This window comes from Juglans microcarpa x Juglans regia, chromosome 4S (genome assembly GCF_004785595.1).
Source record: "Juglans microcarpa x Juglans regia isolate MS1-56 chromosome 4S, Jm3101_v1.0, whole genome shotgun sequence".
Classification (NCBI taxonomy): Eukaryota; Viridiplantae; Streptophyta; class Magnoliopsida; order Fagales; family Juglandaceae; genus Juglans; species Juglans microcarpa x Juglans regia.
The window spans coordinates 19,732,072-19,758,049 of NC_054601.1; the positions used below are offsets into that span (position 1 = coordinate 19,732,072).

The window sequence follows — 25,978 nt, forward strand, 5'->3', positions numbered from 1 at the left end:
ATATATATAATATATAATTATATATAAAATATCACAATTTAACGAAAAATATATATAATTATATATAAAATAATTTTGTATTATATGATAAATTACTAATTAATATAATATTAAATTTTAAAATCTTATATAAATAACTATATATTATCACTATAATCTATTGTATTAATTGTTATACTAATACTTTATCACTATATATTCAAATACTATAATATATCACTATATTATATATTATAATATATCACTATATTATTATATACTATAATATATATTCTATGTAATATATCGAAAAAACCAGACCAGAACTGGTAAAAATGAAAATACCGGTTTAGGGGTATAACCGGTGCAGTATTGGTTCTTCAAATCTCAAAATATGTATATACTGGTTCGGTTCTAAAATATATCCAAAACCAAATCGAACTGGACCAATTACACCTCGATTGAGGACACTTTAAGATACTCCCAAGTTGGCGTAACTCTTTTGGGTCATAGCCATCCTCGGTCGTTTGAGTTTGACCTATTCTGTCATTTCTTGAATAATCTCTGATCCAAGTAATCGGGCCTCTCCTAATATTTATTGAAATAATCTCCAGTCCTATCATTTCTTGAAATCTTTATTTTTCTGACAGGAATAGTAAAAACATAAGTTCTGTACGTTAACGTAAAAGGAGGAAATGAAGAAGAAAAAATGAAAAAAGAAGAGAAGGAAAACAGCTGATGTTGGATGAACGGAACAAAAGAAATAAGAGTTGGAAAAGAAATATTAGTTATTTGGTTTTCTGTTAGAAATGTTAAAATAACAATAAGGTTTCCTCTCTAGGTTTCCGAAGGTTATCAACGTAAAGGCCATTTCTACTACCGTTTGTGCAGTGCCCTATTTCTTTGAGTTAGGTCTTTTGTCGTTAATGGAGGACTCTCTCCATGATCTCTATCAGCGTCCCTCATTGACCGAGAAGGAAAATGCGGAGGTGGTGATGGAACCTGAGAAGTTGGCAGATGCTCTTTTGAGTGGTGGTAAGTGTCTGATTTTGAAATTATTCACTACAAGGCACCATAATAGAGAGGTTTTAAAGAGTACGATGAGGAAAGCTTGGCACTTGGTGTTGGGGGTGAAGTTTAGAGATTTGAATTCCACTCTCATGCTCCTCGAGTTTGAAAGTATAAAGGTTAAGGAAAAGATCCTCCACGAGGATCCTTGGTTGTTTGATAAACATTTGGTTTTAATGTCTGAAGTTGATGTTTGGAGTCAAGCTCATCACATTCAGTTGACGTTGGCTTGATTTTGGGTAAGGATTCATGACTTACCTTTAATGGCTCGTACTGATTATGTTGGTCGTTTATTAGGTGAGAAAATTGGAATTGTTGAGGAAGTGGATGTGGAGGCAAGGGAGATGGAATGGGGTGAGTTTTTGTGAGTACGAGTTACTTTGCCAATTGATAAACTGTTGTTGAGGGGCTCAAAATTCATGATTGGAGGTGGAGAACTAGTGTGGGTTCGCTTCTCTTGTGAGAGACTTCCAAATTTCTGCCACTAGTGTGGATATTTGGGACATAGTGAGCGGGAGTGTGCCAATGCTATATGGGGATCTGAGTTGCATATAGTGAAGGATTTTCCTTATGGTATGTGGCTTCGTGCAGGTAGTGGTTTTGGTGATCGCCCATCTGTAGGGAAAAACAGAGGTATTAATCCATTAAAACACACTTCAGTTTCTACCTCTGGAGTTCAACATGCTTTTGGGTCTAAGGATGTTAAGGGAAAGGATGTGATCGAGATTGGGTCTGATACGGTGGTGGAAGGATGCGTGTCTTCTTCGTCTAAAATCCAACCTGAATCAATGGCAGTTACGGTCGGCCAGGGTGTAGATTCACAGGAACGTGTCGATTATGGGAAGTCTGAGGTGGGCGAGAAGTTAGGGACGGTTGTTAATGAGATGGATCTTCTGAAGGCATCTGGTATAGAGTCGAGTAAGGTTTCCAGTAGTGTTATTGGATGTGGTGGGCCAGAACAGATGAGCTTTAATGACAAGGCGGATGGTCAGGAAGGGGGTTTTATCCAAAAACCTGATGGGCTTAGTAGTAAGAAGTGGAAACGCACTTCAGTGCTACATGAAATGACATCCTTTGGTTCTCTGGAAGTTCTTTCTGGGCGAGGTTCATTGAAGGGGGTTTCCAGAAAAAGAAAGGGGGCGACGGAGGAGGGTAATTCTAATGGGAGGTCATTAAAGCGTCTTCAAGTAGCTCAAGCTCTTGATGATGGTGTGATTCCTGTTACAAAATCTGAGATATCGATGGTGGCTGTGGATTAGCACCAGCCATGAAACTTTGCAGTTGGAATGCTCATGGGCTTGGGTACCCACGTGGCATTCGCACCCTCTGTGATTTAATTCAAAGGGAAGGACCCGGAGTATTGTTCTTACAGGAGACCAAACTCTCCACTCGTGAAGTTGAATCCTGTAAGTACAAGTTAGGTTTTCAAAATTGTTTGGCTATTAGTTCTCATGGTAGAAAAGGGGGTATTGCATTGGATGCTGAGGTTGATTTGTCTATTATTAACTATTCTTCTAATCATGTTGATGTTGTTATTAAAGATACAAACTTAAGAATGGGACACTAGTATTTAACTGCTATATATGGTTTTCCTGAGACTCACCTAAGGCATAATACTTGGAGTTTGCTTAGATCTTTATGTAGAGCTAATGATGAACCTTGGTTGGTGATGGGGGATTTTGATGAATTGTTGTATTCTCATGAGAAAAGTGGGGGTAAACCTAGGCCTAAAAGACAGTTTTATGCTTTCAGAGAGGTTATTGAAGATTGTAGTTTGAGGGATTTGGGTTTCTCGGGTCCAAAATTTACATGGTCTAATAGGGGAGTTCGGGATCAGTGCATTAGTGAAAGGATTGATAATTTCTTGGTCAATTATGTTAGGTGGGACAGTTTTCCTAATTCGTGAGTAACTCATGGTGTGGTAGCTTATTCGGATCAGTTACCTATTTGGATAAATTTAGAGGGTGCAATTTCTTCCCGTTATGTTAAAAAGTCTTTCAAATTTGAGGTCATGTGGGTTGGAAGATTGTGAAGATATTATCAAAGGTGTTTGGGGAGGTGTGCTAGTCCAGCTACTATGAATGATGTTTCTGGTTTGATTAAAGATTGTGGAACTCAGTTACAGGGGTGGAATAAACATTACTTTGGAAATGTTCAAACTCAGCTCAGTAAAGCACAAAGAACTCTACACAGTTTACATGAGATGGGGTCCGGAAATAGTTCCTATAGAAGATATGAATTTTACAAGGAGTGAGGTGCAGCTTTGGTTGGAGAGAAAGGAGATCATGTGGAGACAACGTTCCAAGGCATTGTGGCTCAAGGAGGATGATAGTAATACTAAGTATTTTCATATGAAAGCATCTCAGCGAAAGAGGAAAAATCAAATCTTAAAGATCCAAGATGATAATGGCTATTGTCAAGAAGGTTTTCAGAGGGATAGGGTTATTCTTGACTATTTTCAAACCCTTTTCACAAGCACTTCTTCGCCTGTTGATGCTAATTCTTTGGCTTTCTTAGAATCATTCTCTGGGAAAGTTTCTGAACAGATGAATTTGGATTTGATGAAGGAGTTCACAGCTGATGAAGTTAAGGAAACTTTGAATCAAATGAATTTTACAAAGGCCCCTGGTCCTGATAGTACGTCTCCAATATTTTTTCAAAAATATTGGCATGTTGTTGGTGACAATATTATAGCAGCAGTACTTCAAGCACTCAATTCAGGTTTTTTTCCTTCTACACTGAATCATACTCATATTACTCTAATTCCTAAGAAGAAGTGTGCTATTAAAATGGGAGACTATAGGCCCATTAGTTTGTGTAATGTGGTCTATAAACTTATTGCAAAGGTTATTTCTAATATATTCAAATTTGTATTGCCAAGTATTATTAGTGAGAGTCAAAGTGCTTTTGTCCCTGGGCGTCTTATTTCTGATAATGTTTTGATTGCTTATGAGTTGGTTAGTTTCTTAAAGCACAAAAAGAAAGGTAAAAAGGAGTTTATGTCCTTGAAATTGGATATGAGCAAGACTTATGATCGGGTTGAGTGGGGCTTTATAAAGTCTGTTACGAAAGTGATGGGGTTTCATCTGAGGTTTATTGAGTTGATTATGTACTGTATTGGATCTGTATCTTTTTCTGTTTTGATCAATGGTAAGCCAAGAGGTACCATTATGCCAACTAGAGGATTAAGCCAAGGTGACCCATTATTCCCATATTTATTTCTCATTTGTACTGAATGACTGATTTCTTTATTAAGAAATGCTGGGCTTAGAAATGAAATTTCTGGTGTAAAGATTTATAGAGGGACACCACACATAAATCATATGCTCTTTGCAGATGATAGTGTTGTCTTTTGTCGTGCGGAGGTGGAAGAAAACAAAAGGGTACAATTGTTGTTGCAAAGATACGAAGCTGTTTCATGCCAAAGAATTAATAAATAGAAAACAACTATTGTTTTTAGTGGCAATGTGAGTGTGGATACTCAGAATGAGATTAAGAATCTTTGGAGTAATTGTGAAATACAATAATATGAAAAATATTTAGGACTTCCACCTGGTATTGGGAGGTCAAAAAAGAGTGCTTTTCAGTCTATAAAACAAAGGGTATGGTAAAAGCTTCAAGCTTGGAAGGAGAAATTGTTGTCACAAGGTGGTACGGAGATTCTTTTGAAAGCAGTTGCCTTATCCATCCCAACTTATACAATGAGTTGCTTCCTTCTACCTTCTAGTTTTTGTATCAAATTAGAAGGTATGATTCAAGGTTTTGGTGGGGTCAAAAAGGAAATGAGAGGAAAATTCATTGGTTGAGTTGGTCTAAATTGTGTGAGAGAAAGAACTATGGAGGGTTGGGTTTTAAAGATTTAAGAAGCTTTAATTTTCCTTTACTCGCAAAACAAGGATGGAGATTATCTCAAAATGAAGGTTCCTTACTACATAAATTACTAAAGGCTAAAGATTTCCCTCATACCAGTTTTATGAAGGCAGGTTTAGGCAAATGTCCTTCTTATACTTGGAGGGGTGTTTGGGAGGCACGAAAATGGCTAGATGCAGGTTGTAGGTGGAGAATAGGGAATGGGAGGTCTGTTATATTGTAGGTGGAGAATAGGGAATGGGAGGGTCTGTTATATGGCAAGACCAGTGGATTCCAGGGCATCTCTCTTTCAAAAGGGGTCGCTGGAAGTGATGGTACTAATTCCGATTTGGTTGATTCTTTGTTTGTTTGCAGTGAAAACGTGTGGGATGTTCAAAAGCTTAGGACTTTCTTCAATCCTAATATAGTCTCAGAGATTCTCAAAGTTCCTTTATGTTCTGATAATGTAGAAGATAGGAGGGTTAGAGCTCATGAACGTACTGGACTGTTCAGTGTACGAAGCTACTGTAGATTCATCTATGCTTAACTTGGTCTTCAGTGTGCTGAATCTTCAAATATGCAAGCTCAACAAAAATTCTAGAAACATTTGTGGAAAATGAAAGTGCCGAATAAGATAAACAATTTTGCATGGCGTGCATGCAAAGATGGATTACCTACTGCTGTGAACTCGGTGAAGAAACATGTCCTAACAGATGATACTTGTAGATTTTGTTTATTAGATAAGGAAGATATCACTCATGCAATGGTCAATTGTGGGCTGTTCAAGGTGTGTGGAGTTTTTATCTTCCTAAGTTAATATTTGATAAACAGCTGTCATTATTTGAGATGGCTTTGCAACTTTGTGAGAGGAATATGTATGAGAAGTTGCATATTTTATTTGCTTTGGCCTGGGGTTTCTAGTTTCGAAGAAACAAGTTTTTGCATGATCAAGAGCTGTTAGGTCCCGCAATTGTTGCCAAAAATGCATTTGTTCTACTAAGAAGTCATGATCAAGTTAGGCACAAGACAAGAGTTCAGGTTCTGAAACACTATAAATGGCAACCCCCTCCAGCTGGTTGGCTTAAATTGAATGTTGATGCTGCTGTATTTTCTGAATGGGATAAAGTAGGTGTTGGGGCACTGTTGAGGGACGAAAATGGTAGAATCCTTATGGCACTTAGTAGAGTTGAAATTCCGATGGAGGGTTCAGAGGGGATAGAGCTACTTGCACTACAAGAAATGCTGGTTTTTGCGGCGCTCAAAATCGCCGCTTATACATACCTTAATCGCTGCAGGTGATTAATTCCATCGATTTTTAGATCACTGCCCGTTTGACGAAATAAAGATGCATTTTCTGATAAATCGCAGCGAACGCCAAAACTAGCTGGGAATTAGACTTTTACCGGCGCGTTTTATTTGCCCCAAAATAATGACATGCACGCCGCAAAAGAGTCTTTCTGTTTGGTCCAATATCGTTGCGAAAAATTTAAAGCGACGACATATATCGTCGTAAATAATCCTGAATATCACTGCAAAAAACTTTGATACTATCCCAGCGATATTGTGATATCGTCGCTACAATATAATCCACGGCGATATTGGTCGCCGAAAAAGTTGCGATGCTTATCACGGCGATTTCATTTTTCGTCGCCTTATCAGCTATTTCTGCGGATGCGTCGTCGCCGCAAAGAATATTATCACTGCAAATAATTGTCACGACGATTTTCTCAACTCGAGGAAATTTTTGGACAAAATTTTTACTATATGATCATGAGGAAGATGATTAATTAAAACCAATTAGAAGTACAAACACATTTTACCATGCATGTCATTGGAAGCTAGCTAACTAATTTCCTGCAATCCAATCAAGAAGAAGAAAGAAGAAAAAAAAAATAAAAGGGTGCTGCTACTCTATCCCTCAAAGTAACCGCTCACTTTGACCGCAAGTGCAAAAAAATCAAAATATTAAAAAAAAAATACACTTTTACATTAGAAATGAGGCAACCAATTTTTAGATAAAAGACCCACTGATTGGTTTACCATAATACGACAACCTATAATTAAAACCAAAAGAATGTAGAAGGACAAATGAAACAAAAGAATTAAAGGAGGGTAAAGGAATGGCCGGGGGTACTGCTGATCAGCACCAAAGAAACTTTAAATTGAAGTAAGTATATAGTTAGAATACATGAATGTATTCTAACTATAATCAGTTCAAGTAAACAATTAAATATTTGCATGTATAATAACTATAATCAGTTCAACGAATATACATAACCAAACGTGCTGGACTATCACAGGTCTTGATTAATAATAGTATTATACTCAAATATCCAGACGCAATAAAGATTGTATTTGATTGCAAAACTTAGCTAAAATGAAAAGAAGGTAATGATTATTCTGATGTTTGGACGAAAGGGGCTTCATTAAAATAGACAAAGACAAGTATATCATACTATAAGGATAACTAAGCTAGTACCAACGATTTCGCCGTTAAAATTCTGCACTTGAATATAGCAGGAATTGGAAAATGTTTTGGATCCTACTCAGACTCAAACAGTTAAGAAAAACAATAACTTAACTTTTACGTGTAGATGATGGCCAGAACAAACAGATCACATAAAGGGAGACGTGGAAAATTTATTTAAAAAGTTTTGTGCATGCATCTATTAGTTTAATAATGCCAAAATTGGGAAGAACATATCTATAGTATAAGCATGACCCTAATGTATTATGTGGATGGCAAAGAGGCAGAAAGGTCAAAAGGCTTAGAGAAGAAATAAAAGGAACGATCGTGGCGCCTGACATGCAAATGGGCACATGATAAGTACCCTTCTACAACAGGTGGAGATCAGCTAATGCATGAAACTAAGATATGCATGAAGCCCCATGTCACCAACAATAGGAAAAAAAAAAGAAAATCACAATATCAGTTAATGCCTTTTTTTATTATTTTATTTTTTTTATTTTTTTTATTTTTTTGGTTTATCAGGTTTCGTAATGATAAAAATCAAAACCTCAATCTTTAGCAAGTAATTAATTGCATTTTCAGGAAAAAAATCCTTTATGTTTTCTCAGCCATGAAACTTTGAAAGTAATTAGCTTTATTGTTAACTTTTTCCTATTTTTCCTGGATAAAGAGCAGACAATCACAACCTCAAGATCCTGCAGTCACTCAGTTAACAAAGTGCCAATAAAGGCCAGATTAAAAATAAAAAGGAGGGGTTATAGGTGGGTAAAACAATTAAGTTTGGTGTTGTGTCACATTCATTACAGTAAATGTAAGGTTGCATGTATTATTTCTTTTGGTTCTCTGATCTGGCTTTCTTCTTGTCATACATCAACTTAAAATGGTTTTCATTTCAGTGATATGCTATCAGTTTTTCTTGTGATGTCATCAACAATCCAAAGTAATGAATGATAGCAAAGATTAGAACATCGTAAAACCAAAAGGCCGAACACATCTTAATATGAAAAAAAAAATACCAAGACAGTTGTCACAACTCAAGACTCAAACAGTTGTCACGACTCAAGACTTATCTACACAGTTACAAACATAAGATCAGTTCCAACTCCTCTGTTCAGGAAATATAGCCACAAAAGATAATTAAGTAAAGTTTATAACTAGAGCTGAAAATCTGCAGTACATATCCTTTGTTGTACAAATATCATCTTATCATGTAAACTCTTTATATTCTAACTTGTGGAAACAGAGAATTTATTCCGCAAAAGAATTGCCTTTTAACTTGGTATTCCAAGCAGGCAGGTTCAAGCCAAATTTTTTTCCCTATCCATGGCATCCTCCAACAACCTAAACTAATAATCTCTCCTGCTGGCCTTTCTATTCCTAGCATCTACAATGAGTTAACCTATCAAGCTAACCGACACTCAGACATTTCCTTTCCTTTAACTGCATCACTTTGGAACGGCCATACAGTTTGTGACTTCATTTACCCATCATTTTCACTAATTTTGAAACTGGACAGTTTTGAACTTCAAAGATAGTCCAAGGAGACCAACACAAACAATGCACCAGTGAAGGGGCCATGAATAAACCAAACGAAGCAGAAAAAATCCATAAGCTACAGATCAAGAAAAAAAGGATCACTCAGATGATTTGGATGCTTACACGCCCTTTAAGACTGTAGAGACTTTAGACACAACAAATCAGTACCCACCAAAATGCATAATTTTTGCAATAAAGAAATCATGCGGGGATGAAGGGGGAGAGCTATTTGCAGTAAAGGGAACAACCAAATACCTGCGACGCATGAAAGATAGTCCCCACCGTCTCGATGGACTATAATCGCCGCCGATATTGGGCTTCCGAAAACAATCTCTCCACGTGGTTGACGGTGAGGCACAGACTTTGTTTCGAACTCAAAGTCTGGAATGAGGGGCCTGGATTCCGCGAAAGGAGAACCAAGAAACGCACGAAGAATGCAACAGAGAGAAATTTATCAGCTCCTAAATCACCGAGTGGAAACAGGGGCGTGTGTCTGACTGGTAGGCAAAAATGGGGACGAAGGTAATCGCGATTTGAGGGGAAATCCGAATTTGGGGGAAAACTGATTTTATGTGGAGGTATTGGCGCCGTTTACATTAATTGGAGATTTGCAGCAAAAAACAGCGTCGGCATTAGATTTTGACATTTTACGGCGGTTTATATCGCCGCTACTATCTTCAAAATCGCTGTAAAAATAAAAACAATATTTACGGCGAATATTTTCGCAGCAAAATAATTTAAAATCGCCGCAAAAAAAGAAAAAAGAAAAGTTACGGGCTGGAAGCCGCGTCGACCAAGAAGTCGCCGTGACACATGACTTATTGCGGCGATATTAATTCCAGCAGACCAAATATCGCCGCAACTGAGCCAATTTCTTGTAGTGTTGCCATCTTTATAGGTTTGCAACAATGTGCCAATATGGGTGTCTCAAATATTCTTGTGGAGAGTAACAGTTTGTTAAGTATTACGCCCTCAATGATGATAGCATGACTAATTCTCTGTTAGGTGTGTTATATTATGAGATCAAGAAGCTTGCTACATGTTTTGCTACTTGTATGTTTTCCCATGTATATAGGGAGGGCAATATGGTAGCTCATAAGTTGGCTAGAAATACTTTTAAGGTTGATAGTATGGATGTTTGGTAAAATTGTATTCCAGACTGTATTTCTCAAGTCTCATGGCTTGATAATTGTCTGTAATCATTTTTTTTTTCTGTTAATTAATGATATTATCATTTTCTATCAAAAAAAAGAAATAAGAGTCAAAACTGATGCTAAAGTGAAAAGAAAAAAAAAAAAAAAAACGTGTGCGAGACGGAATTTAGGTTTCCAACTTCCATAAATAAACAGACTTTCAGGCCTATAAAAACAGCACAAAATGCAAGGGTTCATTCGGGGCTGATACGGAACGAAATCCAGAGAAAATAAAAACTGGAGTAGAACCCTAGTTTTACAACTATGTTCACGATATGAAAGCATTGTAATTTTTATTTTTATTTAGTTTCTTTTATATACTGCTTTGATGTTTATTAATGTTCAAATTTTAGAGTTTATTTTCATGAACATGTTTAGCTAAGTTTTCAACTAAGGTTGAGAATGAAACCTTATTAAAGATTAGTAATATTATTTATGAGATTATCTTTTCCCAACTATCTATGTGTTTAACGATCCATTGTTCTTACTTCATAATAATTGAGAGATATAGAATTATTGATATGAGTTCAATCATGTTTTTCTTAAGATCAAGAATAATATTAAACAGTTGACAGCCTGATTTATAATTTTGTTAAAAATAAAATCTAATATATTTTGTGATTTGTTTTAATAGATAAAAGTGCCGACTTGATTTTAAATTTTTGAACGAAGAAGAATATATTTTAGATATTTTCTTTAAATGTAAATGGTTTCAAAGATGATATTTTCTATAATAATAAGATTGATTTCTAAATTATCACGTAAATGTTCGGAAAAAATCAAATATCATAAATATATTATTATGAATGAGATGGATTCATTCTCCATTAATAGTTTATTCATGGTTTGTTTAATTTCTATTTTTAAAATTTATTTTAAATCTTTTTATTGTGATTAGTTCATTAAATTATTTTTTTTCTTCCTTTGATTAATTAATTGTTTAGTTCTTAACTTCTTAGTTTATTTTAGAACTCATCTTTCTAAACAATATTAAAATTTATTTTGTGTATATTCGATTGGTTTCCTATCTTTTTACGAGTTCCTCTAGGTTCGATCTCGTTCTTGCTAAATTATACTTCGGTACAGCTCGTGTACTTGCGAGTATGATTAAAATTTCATTACAAGTTTTTAGTACCATTGTCAGAGACTTGATTAGGAAAATACATTGAATATTGACCACGTTTATAATTCTTCTACTAGTTGTAGTTAGTTATATTTAAAAAAAAAAAAATTGCAATATCAAGAAGTCCTTGATATTGAATAGTGTATCCAAATGGAACAGATGAGATTGAAAATTGTAAAAATTGTGATATTTTTAATATTAAATATTAAATTTTTTCTAACTCTTTTCATTCTCAATTGATCTTTGTTTTAATAGAGTTTTTTTTTTCTTTTATTTTTAGCTGATATTTGCGGGATTTAGATTCTCAATAATCAGTTTGATCAGGTAATTATCTCTTCGCTCACGTCTATTGTTATGAATTCTCATGTCCTTAATATATTTTGGTTGTGTACATTGAATACATCTATTTGAGCATATAATCTTCACATTGAGGACAATGTTCAATTTAAGTTTGGGGAGTTTTTCTATGTGAATTATGTCTGTATTATTTGTTTGTTATATTTTCTTTTCTTCATTTTGTGTCATCATTATTTTTGTCTTAAAAAATTAAATTAAAAAAAAATCCTTACCACAAGTTTATGTTGGAGTTCATTCTACTATATACTTCTATATAAAGAGTTTTTTTTTTTTTTTGACAACTGAACAACTTTCATTCATAAGAATTACTCAATACAAAGTTTTTCAACTTCTAACTTACTAGAAATCATATCAGGCCCTTCCTCAATCCAACACTGCATTTCTTCTAAAGACAAAGCCAATTTTGTTAAGATGTGAGCTACCTCGTTTTCTTTTCTTCTTACAAAACTGATCTTCCAACCATTCAACTCTTTCAAATTCTCTTTGACATCTTGAATAATCTGCCCATATGCTGTCTAACATGTATCAGGACTCATGCTCACTTTATTACACAAGCACGTAGTGACACATACATGGCCTATTTTTTATGGATAAATGTTGTTAGAAAGTCTTGAAAATAACATTGTGGAGACTATTGACCCTTGTGAGCTTTGAGCCAAACCATTTTTTTTAGAGGGTTATTTCTCTTCTACACTAAATTTTCAAATGGAAGGGCAAAAAAAATAAAGAAAAAAAGTTATTTTAGTCTCATTATTCCTTCTTTGGGTTGAATGCAAAATCAATTTTTTAGGCCACATTTTAATACCAGAAAGTCATGGAGGTTGAAGAATTATGCTAGTATGTGAGAGATGACATTAGGTCATTTTTATTTATTTTAAGCCTCAACTTTCTTTTCTTGATACATTGCCGCTAGTAACCTCGTTGAGCATACTGATTCGCTTTTCTTTCTAAACCTTTTTTCAAAGTGTTTCAAGAATAGACTTGTTCAATCTACATCAGTGCAGTGAAAGTTTGCGGATTGCCAAAAAAACAAAAAATAGTAGAAAAATATGAAAGCAAAACGCCAAAAAAAAAAAGAAAAAAAAAAGAAAAAGAAAAAAAGATGGTCAAGTTGAAGAAGTGTACCTTGAAAAATATAGTGCTTCATTGAAAAATTGATAAAAATGTCAAAGAGAGTTGAAAGTTCAATTATTGATTATGATGCATGATTGCATATTTTAGCTATGAAAAATGATAGTTGCAGTCGTAAGTGTGCAAGCGCCTTGCAATTACTTTGAAAAAAACGAATATATACGGAATCCATATGAAAAAAAAATTATTTTTTTATTAATAGACTTCACTCTTTTTCAAAACGACTGTACGGCGTTTACGTATTCCGCAACTGCATATAGTATTACTCGATAGATATTGACATGACTGTATCATAAAAGGGGGCATAAATGCTATTCCTAGAATCTTTTGATGAAACTATTTTTTTTCTTACAAAGCGTTTCTTCTTATAATCTATATGTGTGATATTTTATCTTGCTTACATTGTTTCACTCACATATTACGTACTTTCCTAAGATGTTATACGCCATTCAGAATGATTTCATTTGTCGAGTGTACACCCTAATGAGATTTGAGTTGAAACATACTTTCAGATAGAAATTCGAGTTATGTTTATTCTAAACCAAGGGGTGTGTTTGTGTAGGCTAAAACATTAACTCACATGAGTATTAAAGGCATGTTTAGTATTTGTAGTGTTTTGAACTTTCAATAAACTTTTTGCTAAGGAAAGTGAAAAAAAAAAAAAAGTTTTTTAACTTTAGTACTTTTTAGTCACTTTAATTGTTAGAGACTAGCGATAAGTTGATTAGGGAGTGTGATAATAACTGAATTGTACATAATTTTATTATTTTAAATAAACATTATCACAACTATAAAATGTTAATTCTTATATTTTTATTATTTTTAAAATATTTATTTTCCTTACAGGAGTAGTAAAAAATTATGGACGTTAACGTAAAATGAAGAAGGAAGAGAAAAAAAAGATAAAGAGAAGCAAAACCGCTGGTGTTGGACGCACGGAATAAGGAGTTAGAGGCAAACGTACGTGTATGAGACGGAATTTAGATTTCCAACTTCCAGGCCTATAAAAACTGCACAAAACGCAAGGGCTCATTCGGGGCTGATACGGAACAAAACCCAGAGAAAAGAAAAGAAATACCCAGAGAAAGACTGGAGTTCTACCTCCAGTTTTATAGCTAGCACCGAAATTTTCAAGACTTTTCAACAAAACAACATAAACTCCCAAGGCTTAACAACATACTCCAAACCAAGCACCACCACCACCAATTACCATCATGCAAGCTTCAAACTTCCAATAAAAATTAACCAACTCTCTTAGGATAACTCAAAGACTCCAAGTATAATAAAAATGAAAGAGATTTGAGTTAAGAAATGAAACTTACAAGTTGTAAAATTCAAAGGAACTAGCTCCAAACTTTCTCTCCAAGGCGCTCTCTCTCGGGTTGCTCTCTAGGAAGGAAATGAAAAATGCAAGTATGAAGAGGAGGCAATTTGATCAAACCACCACACTTCAAACGTGGTGAGTATGCTTCTATATATATTCAATATTTACATGACATCTAATTACATAAAAGGAAACTAGAATCAATTTGTACAATGGAATTCCTAGAATTAAGGTAAAAGATATGAGGCCTTGAATTAAGGCATAGTTTCCTTAACACACCCCCCCCCCCCCCCCCCAAAGCTGAGCATCGGATTGGAACAGACATGAAACTTGGTTCGAAAGAATTGAAAGAGAGGGCGAGGAACACTTTTGGTGAAGAGATTAGCAACCTGTAGGTGAGAAGGCACATACTGCGTCCGAAGTTTTCCAGCAACAAGAAGTTCCTAAAGGAAATGATAATCGAGTTCAACATGCTTAGCCCATTTGTGAGAGACAGGGTTAGAACGAGAGCACTTTTATTGTCACATAAAAGAAGTGGCTTCTGTGAGAGGGGAACCTTGAGGTCCTAAAAGAGGTGCATGAGCCAGAGAAGTTCAGCTACGGTGGTCGCAAGAGCATGATATTCAGATTCACAGCTGGAATGGGAGACAGTAGGTTGCTTCTTGCACTCCAGGAGACCAAATTATCGCCAAGATAAATAGAGTAGTCTGAGGTAGAACGACGAGTGTCAGGACAACCAGCCCAGTTAGCATCAGAGTAAGCAACTAAAGCACCAAAAACAGCAGAAGAGCGAAAGATAAGACCAAAGTGAAGAGTGCCCTTGACATAGCGAAGAATACGCTATAAGCAAGAAAGTGATCTATAGTAGGAGCATGCAGAAACTGACTGACAGAATTGACAGCATGAGCAATGTCGGGCCGTGTGATGGTCAAGTATTGTAGTGCACCAACAAGAAATCTGTAGAGAGTGGGGTCCGAGAAAGGGGAACCATTTCCAGTCAGGTGTTGGGAGACGACCATGGGAGTGTGAACTGGCTTGCTATCAAGTAACTGGGCCCAAGTAAGGATATTCTGTGCATATTTCAATTCACTGATAAAAAGACCATTAGTAGTGGAGGTAGCTTCCAAACCAAGAAAATAATTGAGGGAACCCAAATCTTTGATAGCAAACTCAGAATTAAGCTTGCAAGTGAAGCTGTCAAGAAGAGAAGAATTGTTGCCAGTAATGATAATTTCATCAACATAAAGGAGCAGATAAATAATATCAGAATGCTGATGAAACACAAAAAGAGAAGTGTCAGCACGGTTGTAAGAAAAACCAAGTGTAATGAGAAAGGAACTGAAGCACTGTGCGAGGAGCTTGATTGAGACCATAGAGAGCTTTCTTCAACTGACAGACATGGTTGGGGTAGCGAGGATCAACATATCCAGGAGATTGCTCTATATAAACAGTTTCAGTGAGAGTACCATTGAGAAAGACATTTTTTACGTCCAGTTGGCGAAGAGGCCATCGATTAGTAACAGCAAGAGAAAGCACAACACGAATAGTAGTGGCCTTGATAACAGGACTAAAAAGTGTCGGTATAGTCAAGTCCAAGTACCTGAGTGTAGCCTTTGGCAACAGGGTGGGCTTTGAGGTGCTCAATGGATCCATCAGGTAGATATTTGGTTCGAAACACCCATTTGGAACCCACAATGTCGGTGTTAGCAAGCTGAAGGACCAATATCCAGGTGCGATTGTTTTGCAAGGCATGAACTTCATCATCCATGGCAGTAAGCCATGCAGGATTCTTAGCAGCAGATTTGAAGCCTTTGGGCTCAGTAGATGCAAGAAGAGCATAGAGAAGTCCAGAGGAGCCCAGAACACTAAGATTTGCCGGATGACGAGTCCTGAAAATACCAATCTTTGTCGTGTGAGCATCAGGTGAGAACCCAACGAAATGCTAGAATAGCAGTGTGAGCAGGAGCAGGAGAATCAATGATAGTCTCAACAAAAGACAGGCTAGGATCCTGGACCGATGAAGAGGGACCTACAAGAGAATGAGGAACCTGCAAAGACTCATACATTGGGTCAGTACAAATAGTACACGGGTTAGATCCGGATGGAGTAATGTGTGAGGAATGGTGCATAGTGGAGGAGGGAGTGAGGTCGGTATGGAGAGGATTGGGTTCAAGAAAATTGGAGAAATTAAGGGATGATATGGGCTGAGCGTGAGAGCTGGAATGAGAGGGAAAATAGGTTTCATCAAACTGAGCATGTCGGGTGATATATAGCCTAGATGTAGTGGTGTCAAGACAGCGAAACCCTTTATGAGAAGGACTGTAACCCAAAAAAAAAATGCAAGGGATGTTGTGAGCAGAAAATTTGTTTGGCATATAATCATGCAGACAAGGATAAACACGACAACCAAAAGGATGAAGATTTTCATAGTTGGGTGAAGAACCATAGAGAAGCTTGAAGGGGGACTTACCTCCAAGAAGCGGTGTGGGCAAGCAGTTGATAATGTAAGCTGCAATGCTGAAGGCGTCAACCCAGAAGCCAAGGGAAAGATGGGAGTGAAAAATAATGTAAGAACTTTTTCCTAAATTCTTCCTTGTAATTTAGGGATAATAGTGATATAGGAAATGGGATAGGATGCTCTAAGGTGGAGTATTGATAACTATTTTATAACACATTTTACAATCAACCAATACAATCTTGCCACTTCATTAAAAATAGTTTTCGTTTTACGTAATTGCGGCAAACAGCCATTTCAAAAAAGAATTGTAAAAGAGTGTAGAAAAGTTGTAAGTTTAACAAACAAGGACTGAAGGTTCTACGGCGATTCTTATGTTTCAGTTTGCACTATGCCAATGTTTCTGTGGGGACGCCAACTTTATCATTTTTGGTGGCATTGGACACAGGCAGTGATCTGTTCTGGCTACCATGCGATTGTATGGCAGGAAGTTGCGTAACTGCCTTGCAGACATCATCAAGTGTATGTTATTAACTTTTAAATTCATTATTTATTTATTTATTGTCGTGGAATCATGTATCTCTGAATTAGATTGTGTTATCTTTCTCTCCTAAAATATGTATTGGGTGGGTCTGAAAGGTGCGACTTGCTACTACATACATTCAACAAAGTTATGGTTACCCTACTCATTGTTGATTGCAGTCGTGCTTAAAGCTATCATCTAGACTTTCCATTACTCTGTTGAATCTACCATGATAAAGTTATTTAACATAGATGCGAGATGAAGGGAAAGTCAACTCTTACTTCCAAATGACGCATTGAGTATTTTTGTCCTTACTCAGTGTATGTCGAGTTTTCCTCGACATCCCCAGCAAGTTCTACCAATGTGGAACTATATGAGAAGTTTTTGTTATTCATTAACATCCAGAGAAAATAGTGAAGTGCATATTGACTGAAATCTTATGATCTGACCAGCAGAATCTTACCTTTTTTTTATTTTGGACTTGTGTTTTCCGAGTATTTGGTTGTTTTTGGATTGCTTGTGAAAGAAGCTTTCTTCAGGTCCTGAATTCTTTGATAATTACTCGGTTTCTTTTATCAAGCAGATAATAGACCTCAGCATCTACAGTCCTAGTAATTCATCAACAAGCAAAAATGTTTCCTGCGACAGCACTTTGTGCAGACAAACTCAATGCCCTTCAGCAAATAGTAACTGTCCTTATAACGTATCGTATCTTTCTAGTAACACTTCATCAACTGGGATCTTTGTAGAGGATATTTTGCACTTAATTACAGATGATGATCAACAAAAAGCTGTTGACACTCCGATTACTTTTGGGTACGTTCTTCATTGCTTCGCTACCGAGAAATTTTGGAGGAAATATTTGAAACCTCAATGTGGCCTTTTATAGTGAATATAATGTTGGTTATATCTACAGCGATATCAACATTTAGAAACCGGATTATAATTCAATAATTTCCGGTTAGTATAATACAAAATCTAGAGAATTGCATATATTGACAAATGAAAATCATTTGGATGATGAATTTGGAGTCTGGTATGGCCTTTTTCCTTTAGTAGGAATGATAATTTATGAGGATTGTCAAGTAGTTGTATTGCCTGGATTTTAATGATTCACTAGAAATCTTTCTTCATATAAGAAGAGAAAATGTGAAAAATTAAAAAGAATATCAGCATCAACTCTTTTATCTGACTCTTTAGTATGATCACCAACTCTTTTTATCTCCATTAATTGGCTAGCATTACTTGCTTATTCTTGAAGTTGCCGCTTGTCTTTTACCTGATGATCAGATATTTTCAGGAATTTTCATTTATTTATGGGCCTTGTTATCTTACGTTTTACTTGTTTGCAGTTGTGGTCAAAATCAAACTGGTATTTTTTTGGAGGGTGCGGCACCAAACGGTCTATTTGGACTTGGCATTGAGGATATATCTGTTCCCAGCACCTTAGCAAGAAATGGGCTAGCTTCAAATTCTTTTGCCTTGTGTTTTGGACGTGATGGGGTTGGTAGAATCAGTTTTGGAAATAATGGCAGCTCAGACCAACGAGAAACACCATTCAATATTAGGCAATCACAGTAAGTTGTCACTAATTGATATTTCAAATACTGTTGTGAAAGTTCATTTAGTTTGGCAAGAAGACGTCTCTTTGATCTGAATCCCATGCTAATACTGATTTCCCTTGGGAACTTTTTATCAGTCCAACTTATAACATCAGCATCACTCAAATAACCGTGGGACAAAATTCTTCTGAGTTGGAGTTCAGTGCAATCTTTGACTCTGGTACATCGTTTACTAGCCTAAGGGATCCAGCTTATACTTTTATTTCTGAGAGTGTAAGTTCTTCAAATACCACCGTCTCGTAATATTATTGGGAGTTGCTTTTCTATAATATATAAGATCTATAATAAATGCTGTTTTACAGTTCAATTCCCAGATTCAAGAGAAACGGCATACATCTGATCCCCAGATGCCTTTTGAATACTGTTATTACTTGAGGTCATCTATATCTGGAGAAAACCCTATTGCTATTCTGTATTAGTTGCCCTTTCAAGTCTGAGGCACTGACTTCCACTTTATATGCAGTGCAAATCAAACCAGTTATGTAATTCCTGATGTGAATCTGACAATGAAAGGGGAAGACAGATATTTTCTCAATGATCCAACTGTAATTGTCAGTACCGAGGTGTGATCTCACTTCCAAAACTTTAATTTCCTATTCCTGCTTGAGTTGTGCTAAAATTTAATGTTCTAATCTCCAGGATGGTGCGGTTTTGTATTGTCTGGGTCTTCACAAAAGCGATGTTAATATAGACATCATAGGACGTGAGTATCTATTTATCAGTAACCTTTCTTATTTCCTGAGCAAGAACTTTGCTTATTTTAACCTTTTTGTGCTGCATTTTCATGTTTTTCTGTCAGTTTGGAATTTTATATATTTTGTGGAAATTGGACATACTTGTGCTGGTTGAAATTCTGTCCATAATGAAGTCTGAAGTTCATAAAAAGCACAGAAGTACTTGAATGAATTTCTTTTGATTTTTTCCTTTTTGGGGAGAATAAAATTACTTCCTGGATTGATGGAAGTGGTTTCTTGGTTTCTTTTTGGGAGGCGGGGGGTTGAGGGTGAGGGATAGTTACTTGCATCTTTTAGGTGAAAAGGTTAGATCTACAAAGGCAGAGCATCTTGTGTATGATCAATTCAATGAATAGCCAAATAGACTTCCTTCCCAGTTTTGTCCTCCCTCCCTGCTTAGACTTGTGTTGCCACTGCAAGATTGTTAAAATGCCAAGGCACTTGTTCGGTTGTCTCCAATTTGGAGAGATGGAGTTTACACAGTAAGATGCATCAATGCAAGGGTTCATATTTCAGGGCAGTTTGTCAGCGTTGGCTGCGCTCTTTTCATCAGTCATTAAGGAGTGGTTTGGATTCAGAGATGAGTTGAGATGGTCTGTGAATAGTAGAATAAAAGTTGAATTACTTATTATATTTTATGTAGAAATTTGAAAAAATTGTTTTAGAATTTGAAAAAATTGAATTGTTTATTATATTTTATATTGAACTTTGAGAAAGTTGTAACGATGAGATAAGAAAGTTGAGATGAGTTGAGGTAGGTTTTAAATGCAAATGAGGCCTTAGATTCGCACAAGAAAAACAACTACGATATCCATTTTTAATCATTGCATCATTGATCATGCCATGAATTTCATCACCCGGATTTTCTTGGCCCCATGTATCATTGAAAGCCATTTTGCATGCTTATGTATTTGAATTGATAAATGGCCACTTACTCTATGAATTTATTTATTTTCATCCAGAAAACTTTATGACTGGCTATCGCATAGTTTTTGATCGCGAGAGGATGGTATTGGGTTGGAAGGATTCTAACTGTGAGTGTGATTCTATTTTCTTTTTTTCAGTGCACATTTCTCTTCTTTTGGTAAATTTGTTTAGTGATTCTAGTGAGACTTGCTGTCACCAGGTTACAATGATCAAACCTCGAACAACCTACCTATCAGCCCATCACAACCTCCGGTTGTCTCCCCTGCTCATCCTGTCGACCCGTAAGCCACAGGAAGCACAAGAAACAACTCTCAAACACTTGTGGCAACACCGTCGTTTAGATTTAGGAGGAAACATGTGTTGGTCTTTAGAGTTACGATCATTCAAGTGTCCTTCATTCTATACAAATAGGGAACCCCATTCATGAATTTAGACTCCAAATTCTCTGGAAAATTAGATAAACACTTCCTCCTCCATTTTGTCTTCCTTTTTTTGGCTTTGGCTATTTTATATTGGGTTTGAAGACCTCCTTTTGTGTACACTAAAAAAGAGATTAAAGGGAAACCGACATTATTATATCTTGAGAGTAAACTATCAAGAAGCCTAACGCATGTTTAGATATGAAGACGACGGAATCTACTCTGAGAAAAGCATCTTTCACAACGTGCCTCGAAATCGGGTTCTCTTTTTTTAATTTGTTCTTGTCAATTTTAATTTAATCTCTAGTTTACCAAGCGTTTTCACATATATCTTTAATTATCCATATTTTCCCAACATTCTTTGAGTATAGATTCTCTTTGTTAAACTTGAGATGTAGCGTTAATTATTTGATTGTCACCATGACTTTTAATGAACCTATTGCATTCAAGAAATTAGAAGTAGTCAATTTTAAACATTGGCAAAAAAGATGAAAATCTTTCTAACTATGCTTAGATTATATTTTGTTATTGAAAATGATCATTCTTCTAATGACTTACATGAAGCCACACGTACTGTTGAATTGCAAACCTATGAAGAAAAAATATCATGTGTAAATGTATGATTCTAAATCGTTTAAGTGATACATCTTTGATGTTTACTTACACATTAAATCTGCCAAAGAAATTTGGAATGCTCTTGATAAGAAATATAGTGTACAAGATGTTTGAATTGATAAGTATACCACAAACCAATTTCTTGCTTCAAAAGAGATGATTTCAAATCCGTGGTAGAGCAAGCACATGACTTAACTATCATTTACGATGAATTGGGCCAATGGAGAATGGGTATTACTAAGCGTCTCCAAGTCGCTTGTATAATAGACAATTTGCCTCACTCATAAAAAGATTTTGACTTATCTCTTAAATATAAGACTGAAGATATGACCATAGAAATCTTAATTTCTATCATTAGAATCCAAAAACAACACTTGAAAAATGATCATATCCCACTGTTGGTTTCTGATTCCAGTCTAAAGCAAATGTTGTAGAAGGTCATAGAACACAGAAATCCATTACACTAGAAGTCCAAATTCAATAATGGTAAAACTAGTTATCGGCACAATTTGAGACCAAAGTTCTACATCAACAAGAATGATAAGAGACCCGTTTATTTTAATTGTCACAAACCGAGACATTTGGTCAAAAATTATTGCTATAAGAAGAGGAAAATCCAAGGCAGTGAATAGCCAAGATTGCCTAACCCACAAGCTCATATGGTGCTTTTCGGAACCGACTCCATTGTAACTGATGAACGGTATGTAACTATACATCCCCAATTTTATCTAGCTTATAGTGTTATTGATTGGATAGTAGTCACTGGAGCCAATGTACATGTCACTTTTAACCGTAATATTTTGTCATCATATCAAGATATAAGCGGCATAAAAGTGACGATGCGTAACTCCACCTCTACACAAGTACTTGGAGTAAGAAATTTTGAATTTAAACTAACGTCGGGAATCACCCTTCCATTAGAATAAGCCACCGTTTGGATAGTGAGATGATATGAGATGGTTTTAGATAAAAGTTAAAAGTTGAATAAAATATTGTTAGAATATTATTTTTTAATATTATTATTGTTTTGGAATTTAAAAAAGTTGAGTTGGGATTTGAAAAGGTTGAATTGTTTATTTTATTTTATGTGAGAATGTGAAAAAGTTGTAATGATAAGATAAGATAAGTGTTTTACATGCTAGAGACGAGAATAAACCTAATTAGTTGATCTTTACTTAGTGGGATAGGCTACACATTGTTATCAATCTAATAAAGTTGCTGTAACAAAATATGGGTCATATGTGGGGAAAGATTATGTAAGTGATGATTTGTCGATAATAAATGCTCAAAACAACGTACTAGAAAATTTTGCTTCTAATAATAAATTTGCATTTTCTACATTTTCCTCTTCAATATGTCATGTTAAATTAGGCCATATTTATTACTATAATGTTAAAAGAATGATGGATTTAGAGATTATTCCTCAAGTTCCTATTGATCTGGATGAAAAATATTTTATATGTATTCCATCAAAACAACCTAGAAAATCATTTAAATTTGATTTAAGAAATACGTCTTTACTTGAATTAATTCATAGTGATGGTTACTATTTAAAGAATGTATCTTTTAAAGCTATGCTGGTTGCAAAGGGCTTTAAACAAAGAGAGGGTATTGATTATTTTGATACATATTTTCATGTTACTAGAATTATCACAATTAGTATTTTAATTGCTCTAGATGTGATCTAAAAACTTGACGTTCACCAAATGAACAAAAAGACCGCCTTTCTTAATGACAATCTAGAAGAAAAGATATACATGAATCAACTATAGAGTTTTGTGGTTCCAGTACAAGAATGAAAAGTTTATAAACTTATTAAGGGAATGCTTGGAGAATGAGATGAGATGAGAAATCTATAAATAGTAGTGAAATAATTTGAGTTAATATATTTTATTAGATTTTAGGAAAGGAAATAGAAAAAGTTGAATAAAAATACTATAGAGTTAATATTGTTAGAATATAATTTTTTAATATAATTTTATTTTAAAATTTGAAAAAGTTGAATCATTTTTTGTGTTTTGTATGGAAATTTGTAAAAATTGTAATTAGGGGTGAGTAGCAGAGCCCTGCCACACATCCGCCTGTGCCGCACTAGTCGCGCCTCACTTGGGCGGCCTTGATCATCAGATGCCGTTATGTAGGCCCCTGCCTACACCAAAGAGCACAAGCGAGGATGGGACCTAGGCTAGGTAACCCTATCCTTCTGCAAATATATATATATATATATATATATATATATATATATATATATATACACACACACACACACACATACTCATTAAAAAGTTATTTTCATGTTTTGGAGTTTTCCAAAATAACGTTGTTTTGAATATAAGCTAAGTACTATATAACGAAAGTTGAAATAGAAATCCTAAATCGAATCCTCTCTTCTTTCTATCCCACCACCATTCTCTCTAAATCTCCTCTTTTCCAATGGTCATGGGTTTTGCACAAAGACCCACAACCATTCGTGGTCGTGGTTCTTTGCTTAGACCCATGGCCATGCCGTGGTCTTACTAGAACAATTGCGATTTTTTTTAAGTTATTTTTTCAATATGTGTTTGTGACAGTTGAATAATGAATCTATAGATTTTAGGTTTGCATCTGTAGATTTTTTGTGTTCTATTAGTTTTGAATTTTTTGTTATTTCTTGGTTTCCGATTTTGGTTTTAGATTTGTGGAACTTTTTGTCGTGGGTGGGTGCCAAATTTTGTTGGGTTGCAGGGGAGCAAAAGGATCAAGGGTCCAATCCGCCCCTCGGCAGCCAGACGGGGGGCATAGCCAACGAGGTGCGAGGTTGGATTCTAAGACGCAAAATCCCCCCTTCACCCGAGCGGGAGCAAGGTGTGGGAATGTGGTACCCTAGTTGTAATAATTAAGTAATAACTCGATGAAAAAGTTAAAAATTTGAAATTGAAACATATTTGCTTTTTAGTTTGTTTGAGAAAGAAATTATGAAAAAAAATTGAGATGAGATAAAATGAGATGAGATGTGTTTCCTAAACAACCCCTAAATCTCTCTTTGGTTTAAAGCAAGCCCCTAAACAATGGCACCAGAAATTTGATAAAATAATTTTATTTTATGATTTTAAAATAAGTAAATGTGAGAAGTGTTTAACATTAAAATAGTTTATGGTGCATGTGTAATGTTATATCTTTACGTTGAAGATATTCTCATCTTTGGTACCAATATACATATTGTTGTTGATGTTAAAAAATTTCTATTTAAAGACTTTTACATAAAAGACATAGGAGATGCACATGTAATTCTTGGTATTAAGTTAATGAGATATTGTGATGGAATTATCATAAATCAATCTCATTATATTGAAAAGATTGTTAAAAAGTTTTAGAGATTTGATTGCAAGCCTGTTTGTACTCCTCTTTATCTTTATTTGTATTTAAGTAAGAATCTTAGAGATCATGTGTCACAACTAAGATATTCCCATATTATTGGTATGCTATTGTATATTGTTAAGCTACTAAACCTAATATTTCATATGTTGTGAGTAGACTTAGCAAATTCACTAATAGGCCTGATGATTCTCATTGGAAGGCATTGGATATAATTCTTAGATATTTGAAATGAACCATGACATTTGATATCCATTATTATAGGTATATCATTGTATAAGAAGCATACAGTGATGCTAGTTGGACAATTGACACAGCTAATCATAAGGGAACGAGTGAACATACTTTCACTCTTGGTGGAGCAGCTGTGGCTTGGAGATCTTCTAAGTAAATTGTGATTTCACGATCTACTATGGAGGTAAGTAATAGTTTTGGATACAACCAAATATGAGGTAGAGTGGCTTAAGAATTTATTGTAAAAAATCTAATTAGTTAAAAAGCCAATGCTAGCTTTTTTCTATTCCTTGTGACAATCAAGTTGTGATAAGTGTTTGTAATAATAAATACTTTAATCACAAAAGAAGGCATCTTAGTATAAGACATTTTACAATAAGATACATAATAGAGAATGGATACCTAACTTTGGAATATGTAAAATCAGAAGATAACCTATCAAATCTTTTGACAAAAGGACTGGCAAAGTCTAAAGTTATACGTACATCAAGGGATGGGACCGAAGCCCATTAATTAGGTGACCGATAGCGTCAACCCAACTTTTCTAATAGGAGATCCCAAGAATAAGGTTCATAGAGAAGAATAAACTATTTGAGTGACTGGATAGCATTACTAAAATATTATTTTTGGTTCATCCGTAGGATGTGAGTGTTACAAATGCAATAGTAAAAGAAAAGCTAAATGTTTGAATGAGTCCAAGACTAAGGCCAAGTATCGAATTGCATGTACCTTCGGAGAACTCTCCTATGAGAGTGTGATTATGGGGCCGCAGTCTATAGTAATTGGGCTACTCCCTAAAGTGCTCATGAATCCAAGATATGATGCATGACCTTTATACACCATCTTGATAAGAACCTAATACATGTCGTAGTATGTGTGTGGTGTAAAGAAGCCTGAGTAGACATTCAAAGTTGCAAATTACCTCTATTGATCCATTGTACTTAGTTCAAAAAGATTTCTTCTAATTTGTCTTTAAAATATTTTAATCAGGTCGGGGGTTATTGATTTCTAGAGTTATGATTATTAAAATATTTTACAGGTAAGTCAAAAATTGTGTGAATCATT

At 35.2% G+C, this 25,978-nt stretch overlaps 1 protein-coding gene across 1 annotated transcript; it reads left to right on the plus strand.

Moving 5' to 3' along the window:
• Nucleotides 1-314: 314 nt before the first annotated feature.
• On the plus strand, nucleotides 315-20,654 carry LOC121262106 (aspartyl protease family protein 1-like). Its single transcript, XM_041164524.1, has 12 exons — nucleotides 315-326; nucleotides 457-485; nucleotides 2,814-2,816; nucleotides 16,869-17,007; nucleotides 17,592-17,824; nucleotides 18,361-18,585; nucleotides 18,708-18,843; nucleotides 18,933-19,006; nucleotides 19,094-19,193; nucleotides 19,270-19,333; nucleotides 20,327-20,398; nucleotides 20,491-20,654. The coding sequence occupies exons 1-12, from the start codon at nucleotides 315-317 to the stop codon at nucleotides 20,574-20,576; spliced, it is 1,173 nt and encodes a 390-aa protein (XP_041020458.1). The 3' UTR covers nucleotides 20,577-20,654.
• Nucleotides 20,655-25,978: the final 5,324 nt, after the last annotated feature.